Source organism: Tripterygium wilfordii, chromosome 4 (assembly GCF_013401445.1).
Source record: "Tripterygium wilfordii isolate XIE 37 chromosome 4, ASM1340144v1, whole genome shotgun sequence".
Taxonomy (NCBI): Eukaryota; Viridiplantae; Streptophyta; class Magnoliopsida; order Celastrales; family Celastraceae; genus Tripterygium; species Tripterygium wilfordii.
The window spans coordinates 8,806,382-8,832,592 of NC_052235.1; the positions used below are offsets into that span (position 1 = coordinate 8,806,382).

Here is a 26,211-nt window from a genome sequence, read left to right on the forward strand (position 1 = left end):
ACACATTACAGCCACTATATGAGTAAGCCGATTAATCAAGTGCGGTTAAATGATTTTCTTTTTCATATTTTAAACCCAATATTATTTCACTCCAAGGGCCATTATTGTCTTTTACACTGTGAATTCCATTCCAGCTGGAATTGTGGATTCTGGAGTCCAACCCTGAAATCCACAATTCCTGATATCAAAGGAATTCATCAAGCCTCATGGTACAAATCAAGCCTCATGTTATTTTACTGAATGCTTTTGAATGGAAAATTTTCTTTGATTCTGGGTTTGATAACACCGTCAATTTTCCAAGAGTGATTTCGCAATGTATTTGGTATCTTCTTGTTGATTATTTTTTCCCCTTCTTATTTCAGGGAACATACTTGCATCACAAAGAAATTAAGGCTGCACAGGCTATCAAGATAACTGCAAAGGTGCTTGTTATTGGCAGGATGTAGCTATGAACACTATGTTTTCGCGTTTACTGTCCTATATTCAGCTTGCTATTATAATCCAGTCCAGATGTAGATTAGTAATGTTTTCCCTACTTGCATGCAGGGTCTTGAACATGCTATTGCAGGTACTGGATTATATGTTGTAGGACCTGGTGATGATTTGGAAACTGTGACCGAAGCAGCCATGGAAGACATGCAGTCAGTCATGAGCCAGATTGACAAAAGTGGTGAGGGTGTTTATGTACAAGCATCCACACTTGGTTCACTAGCGACACTTCTGGAGTTTTTGAAGAGCGATGCAGTGAAGATTCCGGTCAGTGGTATAGGCATAGGTCCTGTTCATAAAAAAAATGTCATGAAGGCCAGCGTACTGCTTGAGAAGAAAAGGGAGTACGCTACTATCTTGGCATTTGATGTGAAGGTGACACCTGAGGGCTGAGGCTCAGGAACTTGCTGATGAACTGGATGTGAGAATTTTCATTGCTGATATCATTTATCACTTATTTGAACAATTCAAAGCATATTTTGAACAATTCAAAGCATATATTGACAGTATCAAGGAGGAAAAGAAGAAGGAAGCTGCTGATGAAGCGGTCTTTCCATGTCTTCTTAAGATATTACCAAACTGCATTTTCAACAAGAAGGATCCAATTCTGTTGGGAGTTGATGTTCTTGCAGGAATTGCTAAGGTATATATTGACGTTATTGACATAATTGACATTATATCCTCAAATTATGGAACAAGATTTGCTGTAAATATTAGTTGTTTGTGATATTATCTCCTAACTATTAGCTGTATCAATTTGTTGCTAAACTTTAGGATGTGATAGCTGTATTATCTCCTAAATTCTAATTTGTCTGATGTAATAGTCCCTCTATATATGAGGTTGTCATGTTTGATCATAAATATACACACGAAATACTGCTTCTATTTTTCTACAATTGCTTCTGTTTTTCTACATGGTATCAGATGAGTTTTTTTGTCCTGTTTAAGTTCTTGTTTGCTCATCAATTATGGCAAACGACTAATCTATCTTCTCTGGCGCAAAGTCGTCTTCTACAGGTGCTTCAAGTGCTCCTGAGTTAGAGTCCAATCCAAATCAACGGTTGTGCTCTGTGCTTCTTAATGAGTTTAATTATCTTCCATGGTCCAGAGCTATTACACTGGCTCTTGGTGGAAGATCTAAACTCAATTTCATTGATGAAAAGATTCCTTCTCCTAATGAAAAATCTCCAGATTATGGAGCATGGTTATCAAAAGACCAATTGGTGGGGTCATGGATTCTTAATTCCATGGATTCTTCTCTTGCAGAGATCTTTAGTTACTCAGAGTCTGCTTCTATCTTGTGGTCGGCAATTCGTGATATGTACGGCCAACAAAATAACTCTGCCAGAATTTTTGAACTTCAACGCGATATTGTGAACCTCCAACAAGCTGGAAAACCTTTTGTTCAATTGCTTGGCTGCCTTAAAAAGATGTGGAATGAACTTGAGTTGTATCGTCCTCACACAGTTGATGCCACGATTCTTCGTAATCGTGTAATAGAGGACAAAATATTCCAGTTGTTAGCAAGTCTTGGACCTGAATATGAAGATCTCCGTAGTCGAGTTCTCATGTCTCCAGAACTTCCATCGCTTGCTTCTGTCATCTCCATGATTCAGAGAGAAGAATTAAGAAGGAAAGTTATGAATGTGGAAACTAGGCCTAACCTCTCTGAGTCTCGTGCTTATGCATCCTACAAAGGCAAGCATGTGGAAGCTAAGCCTAACTTCTCTGAGTCTCATGCTTATGCATCCTACAAAGGCAAGCGCCCGGATTTAAAATGCCAACATTGTCATCATCTGGGACATCTAGTTTAACGGTGTTGGGTTCTCCATCCAGAATTGAAACCAAAGTTTGCTAAGGATAAGGGATTTTCTAAACCAAGAGCTCATGTTGCGGAAACATTACAGGGAGATATGGTTAATTACACCTCAAATCCAATTTCCCTTATAAATGAGTTTGCAACCTATCTTCAGGAGAAGGGAGGGCATGGAGCTTCTGGTACAGGACACTCTAATTCCACAGCCCTCCTTGGTAAGTTTGCTGGATTCTTATCAGACTCGGGACATCAATCAAATGACAACTTTGAAGGTATTTTCAGTGCACTCTCTACTGCTATAGAATTTAATACTATGCATGATTTTTGGATTGTTGATTCTGGTGCCACCAATCATATGACAAATAAATTAACCAATTTGTGTGACTTCAAAAAATTTTCTACTCCATCTCATGTGTCAATTGCCAATGGGAATGGTGTTCCTGTTCTTGGTGAAGGTAAACTTAAATTGTTATCTAAAGATGTGACTTCAATAGCTTTATATGTTCCATCTTTTCCAGTCAAGTTACTTTCGGTTAGCAAACTCACTCAGGCTTTAAATTGTTGTGCTATATTCTTCCTCATGCGGTACTTTTTCAGGACCTTGTCACCAAGAAGATCATTGGTAGAGGATTTTTTCTACAAGGCCTCTACTACATCTCCGAAAATTTTCAACCTAGCAAAAGTACTCAAGTCTCGGTTTTTCCTTCTTCCTCGGCAGATCATGTTCTCTGGCATCAACGTTTCGCACATCCTTCAAATAATATTCTCACTAAATTGTTGCCAAATGTTGATACCAATTATTCATCTTGTGATACTTGCCATTTGTCAAAGTCTACTAGATTACCTTTTATGCCTTCTTCATCTAGAACTACTAGAATGTTTGAACTTGTTCACTCCGATGTTTGGGGACCTACTCTTGAATCAATTGATGGTTTTAAATATTTTGTTATGTTTATTGACGATTTCTCACGTGTTACTTGGGTGTACTTGTTAACATCAAAAAGTGAAGTTATGAATATCTTCAAAGATTTTCATATGCTTGTTCAAACTCAATTTTCCTCTCAAATTCAAACACTTCATTCTGATAATGGCACAGAATTCATGTTTAAAAATATGACACGGTATTTATATTCTCATGGTATTGTGCATCAGACTAGATGTGTTGGTACTCCTCAATAGAACGGAGTAGCCAAACGCAAAAATAGAGACTTGTTGGAAAAAACTCGTGCTTTGATGCTTCACATGCATGTTCCCAAAGTTTTTTGGTCTCATGGCATATTAGCAGCAGTTTATATCATTAATCGGCTTCCGAGCCGAGTGTTGTCTTTTAAATCTCCCCTTGAAGTTTTGCAGGAGAAAAAAATTGATGTGTCTCACTTGAAAGTATTTGGTTGCACTTGCTTTGTGCATATACAAGCAGCTCATCGTGATAAGCTTGATGCCCGAGCTGCTAAGTGTATTTTTTTGGGGTATTCTTCGACCCAGAAAGGGTATAAATGTTATCATCCTGATTCTCGAGGATTATTTGTTTCCAGAGATGTTACGTTTGAAGAAGCAACACCTTATTATACAAATTCTCAAGATGATTTAGAGGACGTGTTTCCCTTGCCTATATCCGAGATTATTTCTGACGGGGTTCCTCTCAAGCCTAATAATGCTGAGTTTGTTCCACACCAGGCTGAGTATCCTCCAGATGTGCAGGCCGAAAATCCTCCAGCTAGACAGGCTGAACTCCTTTCAAATGTGCAAGCTGAAAATCTGGCTGAGAATCCTCCAGCTAGACAGCCCAAGAATCTCCAAGATGTGCATGTGCTTGCTTCCACTAATAATTCTGAGGTTTCACCATCATTGGTTCGACGGAATCCCACTCGAAACCACGTTCCTCCAACAAAACTTTAAGATTACGTCACTTTTTCTGCTTGTCATCCTCTCTCCAAGTATGTCACTTATCATCGTCTTTCCTCAGCTCATGTGGCATTTCTCACCGCTATTTCTACTGTTCATGAACCTAAGAATTTCAAGGAAGCAAATTCTCAGGAAATATGGTGACAAGCTATGAGTGAAGAGCTTCAAGCTCTTGCTGAAAATCAGACTTGGAGTGTTGTTAAACTTCCTCCCGGAAAACAACCAGTGGGGAGCCGCTGGGTATATAAAACTAAATTTCACTCGGATGGTACCATTGACAGGCATAAAGCTCGACTTGTGGCCCAGGGATTTACTCAAGCCTTTGGTGTGGATTACAAAGAGACCTTTGCTCCTGTTGCTAAGATGAATACAGTGCATACTCTCCTCTCAGTTGCCGTGAATTGTGGATGGTCTACGAGTCAAATGGAAGTCAAAAATGCTTTCCTCCATGGGGACCTTGAAGAAGAAGTCTATATGAAACTACCTCCAGGACATCCACAGAGTTTAGATTCTTCCTTGGTTTGTCGCCTACACAAATCAATCTATGGGTTGAAACAATCTTCGCGTGCTTAGCACACCAAGTTAAGTACTGTTCTTCAAGAGGTTGGTTTCTCTCGCAGTACAACTGATTCTTCTGTGTTCATTCGCCATTCTTCCAATGCTATAATGGTGATCCTAATTTATGTTGATGATCTTATTATTGTTGGGAATAGTATTGATATTATTTCTGAACTCAAAACCACTCTTCAATCTCGATTTCCTATTAAGGATCTTGGTTCCTTAAATTATTTTCTTGGCATTGAAATGGCAGTTTCGAGCAAAGGTTTATTTCTAAATCAAAGGAAGTATATTCTTGATTTGCTAGAGGAAACCGAAATGATGAATTCAAAACCAGCATCCACTCCATTGGATAGCAAATTAAATCTTGATACAGCCGGTGAACCTTTACAAGGAGTTAGTGATTATCAACGGTTGGTTGTTAAGCTCATTTATCTCACTATTACTCGGCCTGACATTGCTTATGGTGTAAGTCTTGTTAGCCAATTCATGCATGCTCCAACTCTTTTCCATTTGGGCATTGTCAAACGAATCTTACGTTACCTCAAGGGTTCTATTGGTCGTGGCATAGTTCTAGCTAAGCATGGTCACCTACGGATTACAGGATATAGTGATTCTGATTGGGCTGGAAACGCCCTTGATCGAAAGTCCACTACTGGCTATTGTATGTTTGTTGGTGGAAATCTTGTTTCTTGGCGTAGCAAAAAACAACATGTGGTTGCTCGTTCTAGTGCTGAAGCTGAATATCATGCAATGGCATCAGGTGCATGTGAACTAATATGGCTTAAGGGTTTGCTCGCCGATTTGGGTTTTCCAAGTAGTGTTCCTATGATTCTTTTTTGTGATAATCAGGTTGCTATGCATATTGCTGCTAATCCCGTGTTTCATGAACGCACAAAACATATTGAAGTCGATTGTCATTTTATTCGTCATCAAGTTCAGAATCATGTTATTCAAACAGTTTACACTCGAAGCCATGATCAACTTGCTAATGTTTTTACAAAGGTTTTGTCTTCTGGTCATTTTCATCGATTATTGTCCAAGCTTGGCTCAATCAATCCCCTTGATCCAGCTTGAGGGGGAGTATTGACGTTATTGACGTAATTGACATTATATCCTCAAATTATGGAACCAGATTTGCTGTAAATATTAATTGTATATGATATTATCTCCTAACTATTAGCTGCATCAATTTGTTGCTAAACTTTAGGAAGTGATAGCTGTATTATCTCCTAAATTCTAGTTTGTCTGATGTAATAGTCCCTCTATATATGAGGTTGTCATGTTTGATCATCAATATACACACGAAATATTGCTTCTATTTTTCTACAATTGCTTCTGTTTTTCTACAGTATATAGTTTAGTTTAGGCATGCATATGATATATATTAGCTTTGCTGGCTCTTAAGCTCTAAGCAGGAGTGATGTTATCTGTATTTTTGTAGGTTGGGACTCCAATTTGTGTTCCACAACAAAATTTTATTGACATTGGACGGATTGCTTCTATTGAGAATAACCATAAGCCAGTTGATTATGCTAGGAAAGGGCAAGCAGTGTCCATTAAGGTATTAGGTTTTTCCTTCAATAAAGATGTTGAATAATGCATTACCACAAAAGTCGACTTCGCGAATGGTTTCCATAAAATTTTCAACCTTGATACTTCTCTTCTGGCATTGTAGATAGTTGGTACAAATCTCGAGGAGCAACAGAAAATGTTTGGCAGGCATTTTGGGGTTGATGATGAGCTTGTGAGCCGCATCTCAAGAAGATCAATTGATAGTCTTAAAGCTTATTACAAGGCAAGTTGTTTTGATTCAGTGTAAAGTTTTCTTCTGTGATAGCATCAACTGTGTTTTACTTACTGTAATCTTCAACGTATACAGAATGATCTGATTAAAGAGGAGCGGATCTTGCTTGTGAGACTGAAGCATCTTTTCAACATACCGTGAATTGCATCGACAAATTCGGTTCATGTGCTTGATAAATTTTCTTGGTTTGGTGTTTTCTTCCTTTGAATCTTGAATTGATTTTCACTTATAGAGAACTACAAGGTGGTTGACTGCGCATTGCTGTGGATGTTTCAATACTGACCTTTGACATTGTCATTTGTGGTTATGCTCAGATCATTGAGAGGATTTATATTTGTTTTGTACATATTTACACAAAAAGCAAGTTGCAAGCAACGTAAGCACTAATAATATAATGCCTGTTCGTACAAAAAATGACAGATGGAGCATCCATAAAAGAAGCAAACCACTCTATTTAATCAGAGGTGGGTTTTGTATTACGTGTGCTTTCAAAAAGGTGAAAGAAAAACATGAGTAACTTTCTTAAACTAAACTTTAACATAGAGAAACTTAAGTTTGTGTGCTTGCAAAATCTTTCCTTCTTTGTGGTTCTCCTGATTGGCATTGTTCCTTCTAAGCATGATTCCCCTGAGTCTCTCTCCATTGCTGAAACAGCTCTGCTTCTGTCTCTGTTGTGTAATTGATGCCTTTTGGTCTTTGTGGTGTGGATCCTGCAAAACATAATCTTCAATATTTACTTGTAATGAATTGTGACAGGCAGTCATTATTATATTGGCCAGCTATGTTGAAAACAGTATATTTTGTAGAAATTTTAATTCTTAGATTATCTAACCAGAGCTCTTATCTGTTTCTTATAGTGTAAACATAGAAGCAGCTGCAAAGATTCAACTTAAAAAGAGTGTGCGTTTTAGTGAGATCCTAGCCATTGATAAGAGCTCCCTTTGTTAGAGATGTGTATTTGTATATTGTAGTCTAGAAGGGTAGTTTGGTCTTTTTCATGTGTTGGACTTGTCTATTTACTCTTGTATTCTTCTTTCGTATTGAATAAGAGACAATACACGATTTCCTCTCTGTTAACATGGTATCGAGCTAGTTTTTTTTTTCCTACAAATTTTTTTTTCTCGTGCTGCGCTCTTCTTCTTCTTCGGCGAGCTCTCTGCCGTGTGCCACTGCACTCTCCTTCTCTGGAGAGCTCCCTACCCTGCGCCACTGCTCTCAGCTCTCTCTGCCCAGTTCTTTGCCCTAGTTTCGCTGCTCTCTTTGCCACCAGTTCTCTCGGCCCAGCTTCTAGTGTGCACCACTGTACTCTCTGTTTTTTTCTCCGGCGAGATTCCTACTGTGCGGCACTCCAGGTTTCGGTGCTCTCTGCCCTTTTTTTGGTCCTCTCTACCAGCTCAGTTCTCTCGGCCCAGAACTCTGCTCTCTGCCCCGCGCGCCTTCTGCCCCTCACTCACATTGTGCTGCACCACCAGCACTGATCTGGGTGCACCTCAGCCACTCTTTGACTCCTCTGGTGATATTGGTTTTGTGTTTGTTGTGACCTGGTTTAGTGTATTTTTGGTATATCCTTGTGAGTTTGAGACTATGACCACTATGGGCAGTGATTTTCCTCCCTTGCCGGGGATTGGTTCCTCCGCCACTCAGTCCTTGTCGACTTCGGCTGTTGCTCCGACACTTTCATCCTCATCGACGGCAGTTGGTTTAACCACCTTTGATCTTCCTCGGGATTTTCTTCCCACTTCGATTGATTTTCAGCTTAGCTCCGCCGGTGACTGGCCTACTTGGAGTGCCACGGTTCGTAATACCTTGTTTGGCCGTGGGCTCTTATCATATCTCACGGATGGTCCATCCGTTGATTGTTATGATGATGTTTTAGCTGCTTCGAGTCTTCGGACTAACCGAGTCTCTAGTTATATGATTGAGTCTCTCGACCCGGCTCTCCAACCTGATCTGGTTACTCGATCTGCTCATGTTGTTTGGACGTCTCTTACTGCCCATTTTGTTGAACGCAGTGGGGCTCGTCAGTATTCTCTTCTTACTCAGGCTGCCGGTGCTCGTCAGGATGATCGGTCTATCCAGCAGTTCTACCAGCACATGCGTGGTTTTTGGCATGAGTTGGAGGTCTTTCTTCCTATTGGCAGTCATATTGCTACTCATGTGGCCTTTTGGGATATGCGTCACATGTATGAGTTTCTGATGGCTCTCCGCCCTGAGTTTGGTCCTCTGGTTGGTCAGCTTATCCATTGTGATCCACCTCCCAGTCTCGAGACTGCTGTCGCAGAGTTAGTTGCCGAGGAGACTCGTCTTCGTCTACTAGGTGGTGTTAGGCCACCTACCGCACCCTCTAATTTCTCTGGTGTTCTTGCTGTGGCACCCTCTGGTATTTCCACAGCCCCTTCACCTTCATCTGGTCGTCCTACTTGCACTCATTGCATGCGGCCAGGTCATACTGTGGATGACTGTTGGAGCTTCACCCCGAGCGTCGTGTTGGACCTTGTGGTCGTGGCCGCCGTGCCTCCACTTCCATTGCTGCGGCTGTTACTCCTGCACTTCCTTCTCCTGCTCCTGCTATGCCTCCTATTGATATTCAGCAGTTTCAGCAGTTCCAGCAGCTTCAACAGCGTCTTGAGCAGATGATTGCTCCCTCCAGCACTGGTAGCACTCCTGCATCCTCTGCTTTCTCAGCCACTGGTATGTCTCGTACTTGGATTTTTTACTCTGAGGCCTCTCATCATATGACCTCGGATGCCTCACTATTGACTGATTGTAGTCCCGCACCTCCTATTCCCTCTATTTACACTGCTGATGGTTCTCCATTGAGAGTCTCTCAGGCTGGCTCCATTACTACCACCTCAGAGCCCTCAGGCCATCTCTCTCTACCCCTCTGTTCTTCATGCTCCTCAGTTGAGCATGAATCTTATTTCCGTTGGTGGTATATGTGATTTTGGCTATGATGTTTTATTCACACCCTCTTCTTGTCGTGTGCAGGATTCGTCTACCAGCCGGGTGATTGGCAGTGGTCGTAGAGTGGGTGACCTATATCATCTCCAGTCTCTCCACATTCCCTCCTTGCATCCCAGTTTTTATGGTCTTGCCTCTCCTACTCCTGATATCTGGCATAGACGATTAGGTCATATTTCTGAGTCGTGACTGAAGAGTCTCTCCCTGTCTGGAGCTCTCGGTCGTAGTCCTTTTTCTGCTTTGAGTCCTTGTCTTGGTTGTAAGCTTGCTAAAGCTACAACACTTCCCTTTTCCCCCAGTGTATCCCAGACTTCTAGTATTTTTGTTCTATTACATTCAGATATTTGGGGCCCTACACCTCTCCCTTCTATTTGTGATTATCATTATTATGTTTCCTTTATTGATGACTTTACTCGCTATACTTGGGTCTATCTCTTACAGCATTGCTATGAGATTCTCGCTGTGTATGAGCGCTTTACCACTATGATTTTCACTCAGTTCGGTCGTCGCATCAAGACGCTCCGCTCTGATTGTGCTCTCGAGTACTTTTCTTCTAGTATGCGCGCGTTGCTCTCCTCTCACGGTACCATTTTTCAGCACTCATGTCCTCACACACATGAGCAGAATGGTGTTGCTGAGAGGAAGCATCGACACATTCTAGAGACTAATCAGGCGCTTCTCATTTCGGCTTCTGTGCCTCGTTCTTACTGGGCTGAGGCTGTTCTCACTTCCGTCAATCTCATCAACATTACTCCCTCTTCAGTTCTTCCTGGTCGTATCTCTCTTCATGAGCGACTATTTAGCTCCCCACCTGACTACTCTCGTCTTCGCACATTTGGCTACACTTGTTTTGTCCTATTATCTCCTCCTGAACGTTCCAAATTGTCCCCTGTTTCTGCCAAATGTGTTCTCCTAGGTATCAGTGCTGAACACAAGGGTTATCATTTTTACGATCCCTTGACTAAGCGCGTCTGTATCTCTCGTCATGTCTCCTTTCTTGAGGATGTTCCTTATTTCTCCTTGACATCTCAGGATCATACCTTTCTTACGCTTTCGCCCTCACCCACTCCTGACATTTCTCCTTCCTCTCCTCCTGTTTCCTCTACCTCCATTCTAGATATTCCCATTTCTTTCACTCCTTCAGATTCTGCTCCCTCTGAGCCTGATCCTCCATCTTCCTCATCCTCTGTTGCACCTGATCCCATTCTTACTGCACTTGATCCTCCTCCTCCTTCCTCTGCTATTACTCCTTATCCTCTTCACTACACTCGTGATCTTGACTACGTCCCCTCTGCTAGTATTGATACTACCTCATCCTCCTTGACCACCTGTACATCCCCTGCTAGTATGGATCCTCCTGCACCTCACTATCCTCAGCGCGAGCGACGCCCTGTGGAGAGGTATGGTTATAGTTCTGTTTCTACTTATGCTCCACAGTTTACTGCTTTTCTTATTGCTATTCATTCGGAGTCTGAGCCTAGCTCATACAGTGAGGCATCTCAGTCAGTTCAATGGCAGCAGGCTATGGCAGAGGAGTTTGAGGCTTTTAAGGAGACTAGGACTTGGGATGTGGTTCCTCTTCCTGCTAGTGTTAGGCCTATTGGCTGCAAATGGATTTACCGGGTCAAACGTCGCCCTGATGGGTCCATTGAGAGCTATAAGGCTCGTCTTGTTGCTAGAGGTTTCTCTCAGGTGCATGGTATTGATTATGATGAGACTTTTGCTCCAGTTGCTCAGATGACTATAGTTCGCACTTTATTGGCAGTTGCAGTAGTTAGTCAGTGGCCTCTTCTTCAGATGGATGTGAAGAATGTCTTTCTCAATGGTGATCTTTCAGAGATTGTCTACATGCAGCCCCCTCTTGGTCTTCGGACTCCTCCTCAACATGTTTGTCGCCTTCGTCGGGCTATTTATGGTCTCAAACAAGCCCCTCGGGCTTGGTTTGAGCGGTTTCGTCAGGTGGTGACTCAGGCTGGATTTATTGAGAGTTCTTAGGATCACTCTCTATTTGTTCGGTCATCCCCTCAGGGGTGGGCAATTATGTTGTTGTATGTGGATGATATGATCATTACACTTGATGATACCGCTGCCATTCAGTATCTTCAGTGACACCTTCAGTCTCAGTTCCGGATGAAAGATCTTGGATCTCTCAGGTATTTTCTTGGTCTTGAGATTACTCATTCTGATCATGGCATTCTGCTCTCCCAGCAGAAGTATCTCTCCGACATCCTCAGTCGGGCTGCTCTCTCAGATACTCGCAGTGTTGACACTCCTCTTGAGCTTAATGTGAAGCTCCGTCCGACTGATGGTCAGCTTCTTCCTGATCCGACTCGCTACAGGCAGATTGTTGGTCAGGTTGTGTACCTATGCATCACTCGTCCGGATATTGCTCATGCTGTGAGTATTATGAGTCAGTTTATGTCTGCTCCCAGCTCAGTTCACTATGGTGCTCTCCTCCAGATTCTCAGGTATCTCAGTGGGACTATGACTCGGTCCCTGTTTTTATCGTCATCTTCGCCCCTCACTCTTCAAACCTACTCAGATGCTGATTGGGCAGGTTATCCTACTTCTCGTCGCTCTATTACAGGCTACTGTGTGTTTCTTGGTGACTCTCTTATTTCTTGGCGCAGCAAGAAACATAATGTAGTGTCTCTTTCAAGCACTGAGGCAGAATATCGTGCTATGGCCACCAAGCTAAGGAGATTGTTCATCTCCGTCGTCTTCTTAGTCACTTGGGTGTTCATATTTCTGGACCAACACCAATGCATTGTGACAACAGGAGTGCTATTCATATTGCCAGCAATCTTGTTTTTCACGAGCGGACCAAACACATTGAGATTGATTGTCACTTTGTTCGTGAGCAGTTTCTGTCAGATGTTCTCTCCCTACCTTTCACTTATTCTACTGCACAGTTAGCGGATTTCTTCACAAAGTCTCACATTGTTTCTCGTCATCAGCTTCTCATTGGCAAACTCTCGATATTTGACCCACCTTGAGTTTGAGGGGGTGTTAGAGATGTGTATTTGTTTATTGTAGTCTAGAAGGGTAGTTTGGTCTTTTTCATGTGTTGGACTTGTCTATACACTCTTGTATTCTTCTTTCGTATTGAATAAGAGACAATACACGATTTCCTCTCTGTTAACACCCTTATTATCTTCCTAGGAACTTAGTCTTGAGAAACATTTCAAACAACTTACACTATAATAGTCTCTGTTTGTTTCCCTGGGGGAAAAAAAAAAAAAACTTATAGAGATGAAAGGGAAACTAAATTGGCAGCGTTAGCTAGCGATATGAAAATCAAAAATTGTGTTTATTTAAAAAGAAAACCATCTGCACAAAAGTTACTGTAAAGGACATCCCTTGTCAGTATCACCACCCTTGTAAAGATAGTTGTTGATAGCTGCTTCATCACAATAAGCACTATTTAGATCATCTCAGTCAACATTCAAGCATTAACAACTATCAAGCAAAAAAAGAAAGACAGAAGAAGAGGGCTGGCAAGGCAGAAGAAGCAGTCAAGCAAAAAAGTGAAGCTAAACCTGGACGTACATAGATAAAAAAAAAATTCCTTAAAATTTTAAACCACTGAGGCAGCTCCTTATCACAACTGTGAACGTTCAAAAAACAGGAATGAGTCGCATAACCTTACTCTAGAGACGGCATCAGCACCTGAAACAACCATAAAAATGCAGACAGCTGAGTAGACCTAATTACCCAACCAAAAAAAAGAGAAGAAAGCTGCAAAATGAGAGTAATGCATGTGATAATTAACGATAATTAAACAACATTTGCAAGATAGATTTTCCATGTGCCTTTTTGAAAGGTAAATACACCCTACAAGTATAGCTGCTAGCTTGGCTTGGCACTATTTTGATACTAAGAAAAATACAGGCCAAAATATATATAATGATAACAGCTTTACTGTAATGTAAGATTAGAACATGTGTAACAGTATATATATATTTGGCTATCCATCCAACAAAACAGTTTCTCATTATCAATGGAGTTATCGATATTGGTCTGAACATCATTGGTCACATATGGCTCCCAGCTCTTTCCAGACCATTCATATATCTTGAAGGAAAATTCCTACAATAGCACAAAATACATACAAAATACAGAAGATGAGAACCAAATTTTCACTTTTACTTACATATAGCTGTTTAATTGGCAGATAATTTTAAGAGGCAAGAATTTTTAGAAGTATAACCAGATCATCCTTTTGATTCTATACATTGCAGGATCATCTGTTTCGCCAATTTTGCAGTGTCAAATATTAACATCCCGCTAATAGAATATAAGTGTCAATATGATAGAACATACATAGAAAAGAGAGACTCAATGCAGAATTGGGGATGCCACAGAAACACGCTAATAGACTTAGAATCGTACAGAGTTCAACCGAGACTCCAAAAGCAAAAGGAAATACAAAGACCGAAGAAAAGAATATGGTGTTCCGGTATTCCATTTCTGAATTTTCTTCTTAATTAACTATACTACATAATTATTGCCTGAAAGGCCAGCCCATCACCATAACTAAGGGCCGAGCAAGAAATTAATATTGGAGGTGGGTTATTCTATAATAATATCATTAATCCAACCGAAAACATTTTTATAGGGATTCGGGGGTAGCGTATCATGTATGAAAAATGTGGGTTATATTTCTATCGCAACCACAATAGTGGTTTTTTGATGCGGCATGGGTAATGTATGGGGATTTGTGTCTTGTTGATGTGGCTGTATTGAGGGATGCGTTTTGCTGATGTGGTTGAGCCAACAAAAGGTATTAGTGCAATGATGTAAATTTGTTAACTTAATTTATATAATAGAGGTGGGGCCGATATTTATTTTTATGTAAAAATGTGAGCGTGTTAGTGGCGGGACCCACATGCAGAGCAAACATGGGGCATGGGCTTTGCCATTCCCCCATGTTGGTGCAAGCAAAATCGAGCCAACAAATTGACTCTATTGAAACCCTTTTTGAGTCCATGACCAACAAATGTTCTAATATCATGTATGAAAGATGTGTTCATTAAAATATCGGGTCCGTTTGGTAGAGCGGTTATATTGATTTTCGATACTAGCGGAAAAATTATGAAAAAAAATTGAGTTTAAAGCTATAAAATATGCTGTGAGATGTTTGGTAAACTAAAAGCAAATGTTAGCGAAAAAGTTATTAAGTAAAAATATTATCTTCATAATTTTTTAATCATTTTGTTATTAAGTTTAATCTAATAAATATAATTTATTATTAATAAATATACTAAAATTAAAAATATGATTTTTATGTAATATGAGATTAAAAATTGTTAAGTAAAAAAAATAATATAAATATTTTTTAAGTAAAATTGATAAGGAAATGTTAATAAAAAATTGTTAAGTAAAATAATAATATAAATTCTTTTAAGTAAAATTAATAAAGAAATTAATGTATGTAATAAATGTATAAAGAAATTAATAAAGAAATTTTTTTAATGTAATATATTAGTAAAGAAAGTATTATAAGGGAGCCTATGATTTAAAAAAAATATTATTTAGATATAAAAGTGGGGTCTGCCTGATAATTTATAAGAAAAGAGAAAGGAAATATAATAATTGTGTGGGTCTCACAATTTTAAAAAAAATATATATATACAACGGAGTGAATAAGCTCCTAGATGGAGCTTATTTAAAGCCAATGAAACCGTTGTCATTTGAGCAGTGGTTTCAATGAAGACGCTAACCCGTTTGGTAAGGCGTTCGACGCCAATGGCCTACACCGCGGAACCGCTAACGCCGCCGTCTTACCAAACAGGCACATCATTTCAAGCGGTCTCCTCCCTCCGCCCCTGACCATAACCCATCAAAGTCAAAGTTAGCATAAACCATTCTGTCGGTAATATTTTAATAATATCTTAATCGTTCTTATTTTACAAAAAAAAAAATAAGAATAAGAAGAAGAAGAGATTATTCCATAATAAAATACATGCACGTTAGTGTTGATATGAAATCTTATTTGTAGGGACCAAAAAAGATTTTTATTTTTATTTTATGATCCCATTCCCACCATCTTTTTATCATTTCCAACCTAATCTGATTGGAATCTTTCATACAAAACCAAAAGAAAATAAAAACAAAAACATCTATTTCGAGGAATAAATAAATAATAAATATAATTTTGGAAATCTCATTTCATCATTATTATAATATAAAGAGATGTCAAATTAATAATTTGAGTAACTGGATTATTGACTGGTGCTATGTGCACCAATCTTCGTTTTTTTTAATCGAGATAACTAATGTATTTTCATTTGAGAAAAAAAAAAGATAACATTATTTACACCCTATTTTTTACTAAGTACACCCCACTCTAGTGTGTTTTAAAAGGGTTAATGTGGTGCTTAGTAAAAAACGGGGTGCAAATAATGTTCATAAAAAAAAAAGTGGTGTTGGTACGTATGTCATGGACTGATGTGGTGTACTAAGACTGATGTGGTGTAATGATAACAATTCATAAGTGAATGGTGACAATTCATCGTAGTTAAAAATTGAAGTATGTAGTTTACAATTCAAAATTTTATTAATTTATCAACTACTTATGAGTTAACATCATCTTGCCTGAAAAAGGGTCTCATCACAACTCCATCTACAGTAGGAGCATTATGCCCGAGAGTTGTTTAGCTATTTTTCCCTCATGGATTGACTTCAGTCTAGTGGTTCTAATACACCACCTCAGCACATGACATAACATACTAAAGCCATTAAATATTTTACTCTGTTTGTCCCAATTTGTTTGTCATTCTTTGGAAATCTAAGTTTATAAGGAGACATGATTTAATACAATTCAACTACACAAATAATCATGTTATTTCAAATTTACCCTTATTTATGGTGATACTTTTTTTTCCTTGAAATAAAGGTCATTAAAGTTATAAGGGTAATTTTGAAATACAACAACAAAATTATTAATTAATAAAGAAAAGTGACACTAATTTTGGGACATCCCAAAATAGAAAGGAGGACTAAAAAAATGGGACAGAGGGAGTATCATTTTCATGTTGCGTAAATTTTCGGCTGTTTCAACATCTCTCGTAACTAGAAGGATTCTTCCTCAGTTATGAAAGTGAAATGCAACTTAAATTATAGGTGTTAAAACTTAAAATACAATTACCTTGGAAGTTTTTTTTATTTTATTTTATAGTTACCTTTGAAGTTGAGGATTATATTAACCACTAAGAAATATTTTTCTCATTATAATTGAATTTTGGACACACATATGCTTAACTCAGTCGATAGCCAACCAAACCACCTCTCACTGGTACCACTTCTGCACATGACATAGTAGGTCCATTACATATTTTATTGTTTTCATGTTAGGTAAATTTTTGGCTGTTTCAATCTCTCTCATAATTAGAAGGATTCATCTTCAAGACCTAATTTATGGTGTTAAAAATAAAAGTACCTTTGAAGTTTTTTTATTTTTATTTTATAATTACTTTTGAAGTTGAGGATTATATATATTAATCATGGTGTAAAGATGACAAAGAACACACAACCATTAGCAATCAACAAAGAACTTGAGCTGCAAAAACAATGGTGGGGGCAGAAATAGTAGTTGATGTCACTTCACAAGAACTCATAAAACCATCTTCACCAACACCTCCTCACCTAAAATCCTTCAAAATTTGCATTTTTGATCAACTTTACCCCACATTTTATCAATCAGTTCTTTCATTTTACTCCTCCAGTAGTCTCGATACATCCGTCGAAGACAAATTTGAGTTGATACATCTGTCGAAGACAAATTGGATAAACTCAAAGACTCGCTATCGAAAACCCTAACTCAGTTCTACCCGTTCGCTGGACGGCAAAAGGACTCCAACACCATTGATTGTAATGATGAGGGAGTTCTGTTTATGGTAGCCAAAGTAAGTTGTGACATGGTTGATTGCCTTAAACCACCAAATCTTGAGTTGCCCAAAAAGCTTCTTCCATTCAAACCTGTTTTTCTTGATTCCCCTGATAAGGCTGTGCAGGTAGGCATTAAGGTCAATATATTCACTTGTGGTGGTATAGCTTTTGGTGTATCTTTCAACCACAAATTTGTTGATGGTACCACCATTAGTTCATTCTTCAAAGCTTGGGCGGCTACTGCTCGTGAAAACGTCGATAAAGAAGTGTGTCCGCATAGCATGGCAGCGTCACTTTTTCCACCGGATGAACTTTTTTCAGCGCAAATGCCATTTTTCGACGAAATCACGCCGAAGGTGGATCCGGAGAGAAGGAAGATGAGGAGGTTTGTGTTCGATGCAGCCGCGATATCTTCTCTCAAGGCCAAGGCAAGAAGTGAAAATGTTCCGAACCCAACTTGGGTTGAGGCAGTCACTGGACTTATATGGAAATGCCTAATCAGTGTTTGTTCAGTGATATCAGGTACCCAGAACCCAAATTCTTTGGTACACTTAATCAATTTAAGGCCAAGATTGAATCCTCCATTGCCAGAGTTCTCTATAGGGAATATTCTCGGGAGAGCAGCTGCAAATTACGACCCAATGAATGAGAGAACCGAAGAAAAACTTCTTCCTTGCTTAGTAGAACTCCTAAGAAGATCTATAGAGGAAGTCAATTCTGATTACTTACAAGATTTGCAAGGTGAGGAAGGATTCAAGAAAATCTGCAATTTACTTGAAGAAGGGAGAGATTTTTTCCAAGTCAGGAAAAACTTTTGTGGCATCTAGTCTTAGTAAGATGGGATTCTATGAAGCGGATTTCGGGTGGGGAAGGCCTGTGTGGATGACTGTAGGACCAATTATTCAAGAAGCACAAATTAATATGATATACATTATGGATAGCAGAAGTGGTGATGGTATTGAAGTGTTGATTCTGTTGGAAGATCATGAAATGGAGATATTGGAGAATGACCCAGAATTGTTACAATATGCTACATTGAATCCCGATATACAGTTCTAGGTGATGTTCATGTTCTCTCTAGGAATTCTGGTTTTACTCTGTTTCTATGCTCTGAACTTGTAGTTGTGAAATTGATTTGTGGGTTGTGAGAAGAAACCTGAATCAGTCTTTTCATAATGTGTCATGGGTTTGTTTGAAGACTTAAAAGAAGTGATTCTACTGTTATTGTATGTTGGTGTCCAATTGGGGGTGGAATTCGGTGGGTTGTGCTTTCAGTGGATTCCCTCGTCAATAGGAAAAAGTATGTATGGTGTAAGTAGATGCACACCAAGTGTTTGATATTTGGTCTGTTTAGAAATTGAGTTAGTTTTTCTGTGGTTTTTCAATAAAGTTGTAGTAGAAGTCTACTTGTCCTGATGATTCATACCTCTCCAGTTCAAACATTGGAAAGTTAAGGTGGGCCGGGCCGGGCCAAGCCCATTATGGATGACCCAAACCCAGTCCAATTTCCACCAGTTCCCATGCAAATTCTCCTCCCCAAATTTCCTGCAAAAGGCAAGGGTTGGCAGAGTTTTGAGTCATGAAAAAGGTTTCTTCAAGTCATGAAGTGTGTGTTCTGGTGTTGGAAGTGAAGGAGGAATGGAGGGACAAGCGACAAAAAGGATAATTTCTTTAATTTGATAACTAAAAGATAAGCTAATCTATTATAGTGATTAAATTTAAACTAATATAATCATGGGACGCAAGTGAGCCGTTGGTTGAACGGCAATCACATTGCATGTAAATGATCACCCACCCATTAGGTTATGGGTTCGAAAACCCCTATTTCAAAAAAAAAAATCTTGGGACAATGACCAATAAGTACACAATTTAATCTTAAAAAAATATTATTAAGTACACAATTCATTAAATTACCTACATACCCCTTTTATTTAATAAAATTACAGAACAATCTACGCATTTTCTCTCCCACTTATTCTCCACACACATGACATCATCAGTTTTAATTTTTTCCTTCTATTAAATGAAATTTCAAAACGATCTCTCAAAATATATGAAAAAATTATGTATTCTAAACAAGCGTAGAAATCTCTTTCAAAAAATATCCAATGTCGATATATTCTAAGATAAAAAAAATCTTGCATATAATTTATCTGCAGTGTAGATAGATTTCAATATATAATAACCATAACAAAATCCCAACAGAAAATGCAGATAAATTTCAATACAATAAAACCATAACAGATAATGAAGGTAAATTTGGTTTATATAATTTTCAATTTATACTAATAATAACAAAATAAAAACAGATAATACAGATAAATTTAGAACAGAATTGTGTCTATACGATTCATAGCTTCAATGCACAAATTTTGAGCCTTGATTGGAACTCTAAAATATTCGAATTTCCAAAAATATATTAGATAGAATTTGATGGATATTATAGTCTTCTTTTGATTTTAAGTTACTCGTTTAGTCCAAGGTTAATGTTTTATTAAATAAGAAAAATGTTAAAAATTTAGTGCTCATATTAAAATTTCACACTGATGTATTGACAAAATGATGAAGAATGACAAGAAAACTCAGTCACTGTCTGACTTAAGTTACTCACACTACAAGAAACTGTTAATTTTATCACGAAAATTAGTGACGGATTTCATTCCGTCACTGATATTTTTTGTTAGTGACGGAATTAGTGATGGTGTTATTAATGATCAATTTGGGATGGATTTAGTGACGAAAATTTCCGTTACTAAAATATTTCATCACTAATTCCGTGACAAATTTTAGCGCGAAATCCCATCAAATTTAGTGATGGATTAGTGACGTAATTTAGTGACGGATACGTGACGGTAGCGTAATTCCGTCACTAATATTAGTGACACAAAAATTTTCATCACTGAATCCGTCACGAATATTCTAAAAAGATAGCCTGCCCAAAGGGTGTCAGAGGACTAGTTTGTTTGCGACGAAAAATCATTTCCGTTCCAAAATATAGTGACGGAAATTTATTTTCCGTCACAATACATAAGAGAGAGAAAGTGGTAGAAGAGAGAGAAAGTGGTCATGTCTCACAAAAAACTGGGAGGAACGGAAGAAGCGGGAGATAAAAGAAGCGACTAGGGTTTTGTATGAAAAAATATCTAACTGCCAGCCGATGTGTACAACCAAGTAGATTATGGAGTTTTATGGACAAAAATATCTATGGAAGATTAACATTTTCGATATACTAATACAAAAATACTTTTAACTTTCCATTGGACACCCTTTTTGAGACACCAAAATCTGTCTCAACTTGAGATACCAAGCACTACTCCTTCGAGAAATAAAAAATAAATATAATTTTGTCATCGTTCAACCCACCACCATTCCACCGTTTTTGGAAATTTCATTTCATCATTATTATAATATAAATAGATGTGGTGCCAAACTTCTTTTTGCTTGCCCTAATTATTTCGGTGTCTAAAATAGAACGATATAATAGTGTCCTATTACCAAAACAAATAGCAACTATATCATTCTAGAAAGTCCCAATATCACAATATTAGGCTAGTGCTTCATATAATTTAGTGGAACCGTAGTTAAAATTATGAATCTTGCAACTACATCTCCCTAAGTATCAAAACCATAATTGTATAAGAACGGTAGCATGTGTCGTGGAAAATAAGAATAATATCCACGAGCTTTCACAATTTTGAACTAATATGCAAGATTAATGCATGATCAGAGTTCTATGTCCTCAAATCTTACCTATTAATCCCCCTATCAGCGTATGTTAATATGTAAATACATATCTAAATTCTCCATGTTGAAACTTTCTGCCACCTTTTTAAAGGCTTTTCTATAAGAAAAGAGAGGGTTGAAGAACTTAAAACATCTATCCTGCAACAAAGCACATGTCCTTCTTTGACTGGGTTGATTTTTGGGTATACTAAATTTATTTTAATAATATAATTGTGGTGCCTAAAGCCCTATTTATAGATGTTTTGGCGTAGGGCCGGCGTTCTTCCAAAATTTTGGCTGATACACAGATTTATATGTGTGCCATCTACTGGACAAGTGGTATCTATCATCATATTTAATGGAGATGACTAGCATTTTCATTTGAGAAAAAAATAAGTGGTACTGGTAGTCTCGTACACTCACATGTCATGGCCTGATGTGACGTACTGTACACTCACATGTCTAACAATTCATAAGAATAACGATAATTCATGGATGGTTGGAAATTAAGCATGTAGTTACAATTCAGAATTTTAAAAAATTTTCAACTGCTCATGAATTAATATCATCATATTTGGAAATAGTCTCTTTCACATATTTGAGGATTAAGGTCTGCGTGTATTCTATCTATCGCCGACCCCCTCACTATGAGAGCTTTATGCTCAGAGAGTTGTTTACCTTTTTTAATCTCATGGATTGACATTATTCTAGTCATCCCAATATACCACCTCAACAATTCTTTTTTTAGAAATACCATTAAGAAATATATTTTTCATTGGCATTGAATTTTGGGAACACAAATGCCTAACCCAGTCGATGACCAACCAAACCACCTTTCATTGGTACCATTTCTACACATGACATACTAGGTCCATTATATATTTTATTGTTTTCATGTTGCGTAAATTTTTGATCGTTTCAATATCTCTCCTAATTAGAATGATTCATCTTCAGAACCTAATTTATGGTGCTAAAAGTAAAAGTACCTTTGAAGTTTTTTTATTTTTATTTTATATTTAGTTTTGAAGTTGAGGATTATATATATTAATCATGGTGTAAAGATGATAAAGAACACACAACCATTAACAATCAACAAAGACCTTGTGCTGCAGAAACAATGGCGGGGGTAGAAATAGTAGTTCATGTCACTTCACAAGAACTCATAAAACCATCTTCACCAACACCTCCTCACCTAAAATCCTTCAAAATCTGCATTTTTGATCAACTTTACCCCACATTTTATCAATAAGTTCTTTTATTTTACTCCTCCAGTAGTCTCGATACATCCGTCGAAGACAAATTGGATAAACTCAAAGACTCGCTATCGAAAACCCTAACTCGGTTCTACCCGTTAGCCGGACAGCAAAAAGACTCCACCACCATTGATTGTAATGATGAGGGAGTTCTGTTTATGGTAGCCAAAGGAAGTTGTGACATGGTTGATTGCCTTAAACCACCAAATCTTGAGTTGGCCAAAAAGCTTCTTCCATTCAAACCTGTTTTTCTTGATTCCCCTGATAAGGCTGTGCAGATAGGCATTAAGGCCAATATATTCACTTGTGGTGGTATAGCTTTTGGTGTATCTTTCAACCACAAATTTGTTGACGGTACCACCATTAGTTCATTCTTCAAAGCTTGGGCGGCGACGACTGCTCGTGAAAACATCGATAAAGAAGTGTGTCCGCATAGCGTGGCAGCGTCACTTTTTCCACCGGATGAACTTTTTTCAGCGCAAATGCCATTTTTCGATGAAATCACGCCGAAGGTGGAACCGAAGAGGAGGAAGATGAGGAGGTTTGTGTTTGATGCAACTGCGATATCTTCTCTCAAGGCCAAAGCAAGAAGTGAAAATGTTCCAAACCCATCTCGCGTCGAGGCGGTCACTGGACTTGTATGGAAATGCCTGATCAGTGTTTCTTCAATAATATCAGCCACCCAGAACCCAAATTCTTTTGTACACTTAATCAATTTAAGGCCAAGATTGAATCCTCCATTGCCGGAGTTCTCTATAGGGAATATTCTCTGGAGAGCAGTGGCAAATTATGACCCAATGAAGGAAATAACCAAAGAACTTCTTCCTTCCTTAGTAAAACTCCTTAGAAGGTCTATAGAGGAAGTCAATTCTGATTACTTGCAAGATTTGCAAGGTGAGAAAGGATTCAAGAAAATCTGCAATTTACTTGAAGAAGGGAGAGAGATTTTTTCCAAGTCAGGAAAAACTTTTGCGGCATCTAGTCTTGGTAAGATGGGATTCTATGAAGCGGATTTTGGGTGGGGCAGGCCTGTGTGGATGACTATTGGACCAATTATTCAAGAAGCACAAGTTAATGCGATATACATTATGGGCAGCAGATGTGTTGATGGTATTGAAGTGTTGATTATGTTAGAGGATCATGAAATGGAGATACTGGAGAAAGACCCTGAACGTTACGCATACTAGTTGTCAACGAAACATGAGATAGCCTAACAAATAAAAACCAATGACCAAGTTCAATCATAACTCTTATTGTGCTGACGTGCTAGGGTGTAAACAAATGGGCTCACTACAAGTTTGATGGTTGTGACCATCTTGTTTGCAACGACTACATTTTCTTTTTTGTATTTGCTCACCGGATGATGGAATTCGACGTTTCTTTGGTCGTCCACTTTTTCTCCTGGTTTCTGGAGGTAAGACAACCCTCACTTCCTCAGTCAGAACATTAGTGTCTGTGTTCAAAACAGGGTTGATTGGTTCTGCGTATGTCAGTAGCAGCCTGTCAGTACGATAATATTACGAACACAATGAAATTATTGGTAATTTTCTAACTCTACATGCTGCAAAAGCGTGGACGCAAGGTATATGGTCAATATCAAAAACTCTGCAGGAGCAAGTCTTGCTGGCCAAATCCACTTGTTCTCCATCATCACCATCTTTAACAAGAAAAGTATTTATACTAATACGCTCCACAGTCATGACCCTAGACCTGAAAAATTTCAAATTTTTAATTATCAATGATAAAATTATAGTAGTCAACGAGAAAAAAATAGTTATCAACGAAACATTTAGTCAACGAAAATAAAAAAATTCTCAACGAAATATATAAATCATCAACCAAAATCATCAAAGTTATCAACGATACATTTTATCCACTAGAACAACAAAATTATAAACGAAATATTTAAATCATCAACGAAAATTCTCAAAGTTTTATCAACCAAAATAAATAAATTCTAAACGAAATAAACAAATCATCAACGAAATTTCGAAAGGTTATCAACGAGAATTAAATTACTTTAAATACCTATTCCTTCTTTCTTCTGTAACTTTATCGTAGTAGTCGGTCAGTTCACCTTTCATTTCAAGAGCTATTGATCGTCTCTCATGAAACCATCGTTGTAATAAAGATTGCAGATGATCCATCAACTTAGTAATAGGTAAGGTTCGAGCATCCCTCAATATTCCATTTAAGCATTCAGCAATATTTGTTGTCATGATGTTATACCGTTGTCCAGGAAAATAAGCCCTAGACCATTTCTCAAAACCAGCTTCACTTAAATACTTGAAAACATTACCTGCATCGAATCTGCGTATTTGATTCATGATATGGTGAAACTCCACCTTATTGTATGACTTTGCTGCCTTGTAGAATACAGGGATGACGGAATCACTAAACTTTTTGGACTTCAAATTCTGACCAAGGTGATACATGCAAACATCATGTATGGCCTCTGGAAAAACTCTCCAGATACTTTTTTCAATACTTGCATTCCTGTCCGATATAAAAACAAGTGAATCCATGCTTCCGATAGCTCCATTCAATTTTTCAAAGAACCATGTCCACGCATCATCATTTTCTGAATCCCCTACTCCAAAAGCCAAAGGATAAACCTGGTTGTTTCCATCCAAACATGTGGCAACAAATAATGTTCCAAGATACTTACCTTTCAAATGAGTTCCATCAACACAAATTACAGGTCTTATACAAGTACGAAAACCTCTTAATGATGGTCCAATGGCCATGAAACAGTATTTGAATCAATTGATAGAATCTAACTCAATATGTGTAACCGTTCCTGGATTGTTTGATTCCAATTGTGCAAAAAAAGAGGGAAGTTCAACAAAAGATTGTTCTGGCGTACCATGTAATGAATGTAGGGCACTTTCTCTAGCTCTCCAAGCTTTCCCATAAGTGATTGAAACTCCATGCACTCTCTGAAAATCCTTGACAATGTCATTTGGTCTATAAATGCAACTAACCCCCTCATATTTAGACTTAATGCATTCCCCCACAACCCAACCTGTTGCTTGACGAGCTTCATGAAATTCAAAACAAGAAGAAGACAAATGTTCGTCACGATATACCTTTATGACGAAAAAACAAGTGTCCTCAACTCTTGTTGCTCGAAGCCACCACTTGCATTCACCTACTTTGCATCGAACAACAAAAAGAGTTTTTGTTGATTTTGCCACTTTGAATTCGAAGTGCAAATGAAGCGCATGCATGCATAGCTTTTTAAACAAGCTCTTTTTGTCTGGAAATATTTCTCCGACTTTCAAAACAGCATATGAATCATCATGTACAACAGGTGAGATCATATTACCACAGCTTTGTGACGCACCAATTGAATTAGAACCGGCAAATCCAGCATTACCCTCAGAAGAAAAATTTTCCTGGGCAGTTGTATGATCATTGGCGTTAACTTCTGATATATTTATCTGAGGTTCGTTAAGATCATCAATGTTCCGGTTGAATCCAACTATGTCAGGTTCATCAAACAATTCTGTATCTGCAATATCATATCGATCATCATTTAACTCAAAATTTACCTCAGTATCATCATCATATACCTCTCTATCAGTGTTTGAAATGCATAGCGATGTCCCATGTATGTTCTTGTCGCTGTTGCATCGTACAAAAAAATGAACATCCCTGTCACCTTCAATCTCAACAGGTTCAGTTGGACCATGGACATTGAAAATATACTTCAATTGGATGTTATGTGTCCGACGATCGATATTGGTCAATTCGTACACCATATCCAATAATTGGTTGTAGGAAATGTCATTTGGAATGATCATGCC

General features: G+C 38.2%; 3 protein-coding genes across 3 annotated transcripts; all 3 read left to right on the plus strand.

Annotated features, from left to right (window-relative positions):
* The first annotated feature begins 198 nt into the window (after positions 1 to 198).
* Positions 199 to 6,882, plus strand: LOC119997741 (eukaryotic translation initiation factor 5B-like). Its single transcript, XM_038844926.1, is given in 7 exon segments — positions 199 to 209; positions 363 to 422; positions 547 to 870; positions 872 to 1,132; positions 6,213 to 6,332; positions 6,447 to 6,566; positions 6,651 to 6,882. Coding segments are annotated over 7 exon segments (954 nt in total). The 5' UTR covers positions 199 to 206; the 3' UTR covers positions 6,717 to 6,882.
* Positions 6,883 to 17,296: 10,414 nt separating this feature from the next.
* On the plus strand, positions 17,297 to 18,814 carry LOC119997889 (stemmadenine O-acetyltransferase-like; the record flags this gene model as incomplete). Its single annotated transcript, XM_038845115.1, is given in 2 exon segments — positions 17,297 to 18,253; positions 18,255 to 18,814. Coding segments are annotated over 2 exon segments (1,188 nt in total), but the record flags the coding sequence as incomplete, so codon positions are not given.
* Positions 18,815 to 22,560: 3,746 nt separating this feature from the next.
* On the plus strand, positions 22,561 to 23,589 carry LOC119996912 (stemmadenine O-acetyltransferase-like). The gene has a single exon (XM_038843692.1). It carries the CDS (start codon positions 22,561 to 22,563, stop codon positions 23,587 to 23,589), a length of 1,029 nt encoding a protein of 342 aa, XP_038699620.1.
* The last annotated feature ends 2,622 nt before the right edge of the window (positions 23,590 to 26,211 follow it).